This window comes from Ichthyophthirius multifiliis (assembly GCF_000220395.1).
Source record: "Ichthyophthirius multifiliis unplaced genomic scaffold scaff_1120509249648, whole genome shotgun sequence".
Lineage (NCBI taxonomy): Eukaryota > Ciliophora > Oligohymenophorea > Hymenostomatida > Ichthyophthirius > Ichthyophthirius multifiliis.
In genome coordinates, this window is record NW_004087497.1 from 1 (window position 1) to 3899 (window position 3899).

Sequence of the window (3899 nt, forward strand, 5' to 3'; positions counted from 1 at the left end):
GATGATGGTTTTATAACAAAGTAAATAAATTCTAAGATAAATTGAATTGAAGCAGTCGACGAAAATGCCTATTTTATTGAAACAAAATTAGGTCGACCAAAATTATTTATATTAAAATCGTTTATAACATAATTACTAAAATAATAGATTTAATAGATCTTTATAAATTTTGGGAAAAACAAATGGGTATATACAAAATTCCTCCTTCAAAAACTTTATATTTTTCAACTTATGTAATAGAAAATGAATAAAAGGAATTAATATTTTAAAAAGCTAAAACGCAATATACAATTCGTAATATTTTGCTTTTTATAAAACTCCTTTTTTCGATAACAATTGTGACTAAGTCCCTATACCAAAAAATTATGTTTAAGAAGTGTCAGCATATTGTAATACACAGCATATTATTGTTTTAAAAGATAAATTATATTTTGACTCCGCGTTTATGATTTATAAAGGAAAAAAATACAAAATGAGCGAATTTCCGTACAATAAGTGTATATATATAATTGATATTGATAATGATATTGGCCTTACTATATAAAAATAAGGTACATAAATAAGGGTAGTTTTAGCTTAATTAACCTTTAATGGAGATATAGTTACTTTGTCAAATAAGCTGAAACTACGCTAAAAAAAATTTTATATGTCTGATATTTTCGATTTTGGAATTGGAAAAAAAATAATTTGCTTTGGGACTTCTGATACTTGGAAATTTTACGATTTGCTTACATATAGGGAAGTAAAGATGTCTACAGATAGTTCGCCGATTAAATTCGGAGAATATTATGATATTTTGTCTTATTAATCGGTCATTATTTTTGGAAATATCGTGTATGATATATCTTATGATAAAATTTTAAATAGAGTCCGTGTAATCTAAAGAAAGGATTAAAAAAATAAATATTACACACTTCCTATAATAGACCATAGGTACAGATATTTTTTTTCAAAAGGAAAAACTTTAATTGCGGATGATGAAAATCATGATGATAAAAATGTCTACTTATATTCAATTGAAAATATAATTTGTAGAGATACTGAGCATATAACTAGTAATCTAAAATGTGTTTAATGCAAAAATAATGAATATTTTAAAGATGATATATGTTTAGGTTGCCCACAAGGAACTTTTTTTGAAATAATATATGTATTGCATGTATGCAAGATGTATATCATGTGATAATAAAACTACTTGCATTATATGTGATTAAGTTATTATAAAATATTTGACGATGTAACCTTGTAATATTAATTGTAAACTTGTCAAATGATAATCCAGATATATGTGCTTCTTGTAATTCACCTAAAGTTTTACAAATAAAAAACTAAACATGTGTAGATGCTTGTGATAGTAATTAATATTTAGATAATACTCAAGTTGATATACCTAAATGTAGGGATTGCATTAATTTATGTCTTAAATGTGTAGACGCAAATTCTTGTTAACTTTGTGTAAATGGCAATTTTTTTAATACAAATACTTTGAAATGTGAACCATGTGATGCTTAGTGTACTACATGTGAAAACGGTACTGATAATACTAAATGCCTGTCCTGCTCACCTCCTTTATATTACCAATAACTGGAAAAAAAATGCGTTAGGAATTGCAATTAAGGCTAATATGCGAACTCTTAAAGTGGTTTATGTGAATTATGTGATCCGAATTGCTAAACTTGCAAAGATTCAAAGACTTCTTGTCTTACTTGTAATAATAATTAATATTTATAAACTAACTAAACTTGCAAAGATATCTGTTTACCCAAATAATATCCGGATAATGCGAGAAAATGCTAGCCGTGTAATGCATCATGCTTATCATGTATTAATAATACTTCATGTTCTACATGTGCTGATGATAATTATTTAAATCCTTTAACTTAATTTTGCTCACCTTGCTCCGCTAACTGTAGAACTTGTGTTAATAATGCTGATACTTGTACATCCTGTATTAAGGGCTAATATTTAAATACTGATACTAATAGATGTGAACAAATGTAACGCAAAACTGTGTAGCGTGCGAAAAACGGACCCCACTAATGATTAATGTACGGAATGCTAACTTAATAATTTTCTCACTTAAGACAGAAAAATGCGTTATTTCTTGTTAATAAAATTAATATGCAGATGCTTTAAGGACATGCTAATAATGCAATGCGACTTGTCTTACATGTTAAAATGCTATTTCGTGTAACACATGTAATGCGGGATATTATATAAACACAAGGAGTAATTTATGTGAAAAATGTGATGATAATTGTCAAACATGTGAAAATGGAATAGTAAATAATTAATGTATTACATGTAATAATAATTAAGTTCTTTTATAAACTAAAAAATGTGTCGATAATTGCGATAATAAATAATATGAGGATTTAAATAAAAATTGTTAGTAATGTGATCCTACGTGTCTTACTTGTTCGAATTCTAATACATGTGATACTTGTGAGGAAGGATCATACTTAAAAAGAAGTACATAAAAATGCGAATTATGTGACTTAAATTGTAAGACGTGTATAGAAAAGGGCAAATGTGTATCTTGTAAATAGAATTATTTTCTAACCTAAGATTAATAATGTAAACTTGAATGTGATTATCTTTTTTCCCGATTCTTAAGGAAATTGTTAACCATGTGATTCTAATTGTTTAAATTGTAAACAATTTAATTAATGTACAGAATGCTTTTAGGGACTCTATTTATTTAATGGATTTTGTAGTAATGAAATTTATTGCTAAGAGAATACTTACTTAGACCAAAATGAGTGCAAAACAGAATGTCCTTAAAATAAATTTAAAAATCTAGAGACTAATACATGCGATCCTTGCCATTTCTCATGCAAAAGATGCACGGAAGCAGGCAATATTAAATGCTTGGAGTGCGAAAATGGACTTGCTTTGAATGAAGATGGTAAATGTGAGAAAAAAGTATAAGAAACAAATGCGACTACTAGTAAGTTGATGTTTAAAGTATATCTTGTAGTTACTATATATATATTAATCGCCTGTATAATTTGCCATTTTTTAGATTATAAATCCTATTTTAGAAATAGGAAAGTGAAAAATTTCGAAGAAGAAGATTGCAAACCGAAAATAGAAAAATCTTAATTGGAACGCGTAAAAGACCATATTGCTGCAATATAAATGCAGAAGAAAATGTAAACAAAGAAAATTAAAGGTAAAGGCTAAGGTCTAAATCAGATATTCAAAAAGCAAATTAATAAATAGAATAAATAGACATAAAATCACAAAAGAATAATAATAAAATTAATAGAAATCCAAGAAAATAAAGTAATTATATAAGTTAAAGTTAAGCTTGCCCTGATTAAAATACTTAAAATATGTCTGAATTTAAAAATTTTATCGATAAATAGATTATATAAAATAATAAGAATAAGAAAAACAATACAAATGTTATTTTATTTAATGATATTTAAAATGAAAATAATAATATAAATAAAGTTAATAGAATAAATATAAATCATAATTATTATTAATATGACTAGAAATTATATTTTACAATTATTGCGAATGAATTTTTGGAAATGTATTTAATATAAGACTATACACGAAATTCTTTAATTAGGGCTTTATTAATGTATTTTAAATAATGCTTATTTATGCTAGTTTGCTTTTATTATAATATGAAAGGACATTTTTATTTGGCAATTTTAATATTTATGTGTATTTTAATAAAATAATGTTTAAAAAAATTAATTGAAAATATAAATCTTTTAAAGTGCCTTAGATACATAGTTTCAAAGTTAATTTTTCTAACGATTTTTATGATATTCTTTATTTTATTTATTTTAAAAAAGTGTAGTATTATTAATGATTAAGAAGATTAATAATGGACTACTTGTTATTTAAAAGTTTTTGCTATAGATTTAATTTTAATTTAG

The 3899-nt window shown here is 25.0% G+C and overlaps 1 protein-coding gene across 1 annotated transcript; it reads left to right on the top strand. All coding sequences in view use genetic code 6, as the record gives it.

Annotated features, from left to right (window-relative positions):
• Positions 1-278: 278 nt before the first annotated feature.
• Positions 279-3645, top strand: IMG5_020290 (hypothetical protein; the record flags this gene model as incomplete). Its single annotated transcript, XM_004039473.1, has 3 exons — positions 279-1150; positions 1216-1987; positions 2089-3645. Exons 2-3 carry the CDS (start codon positions 1505-1507, stop codon positions 3643-3645), a joined length of 2040 nt encoding a protein of 679 aa, XP_004039521.1. The 5' UTR covers positions 279-1150; positions 1216-1504.
• Positions 3646-3899: the final 254 nt, after the last annotated feature.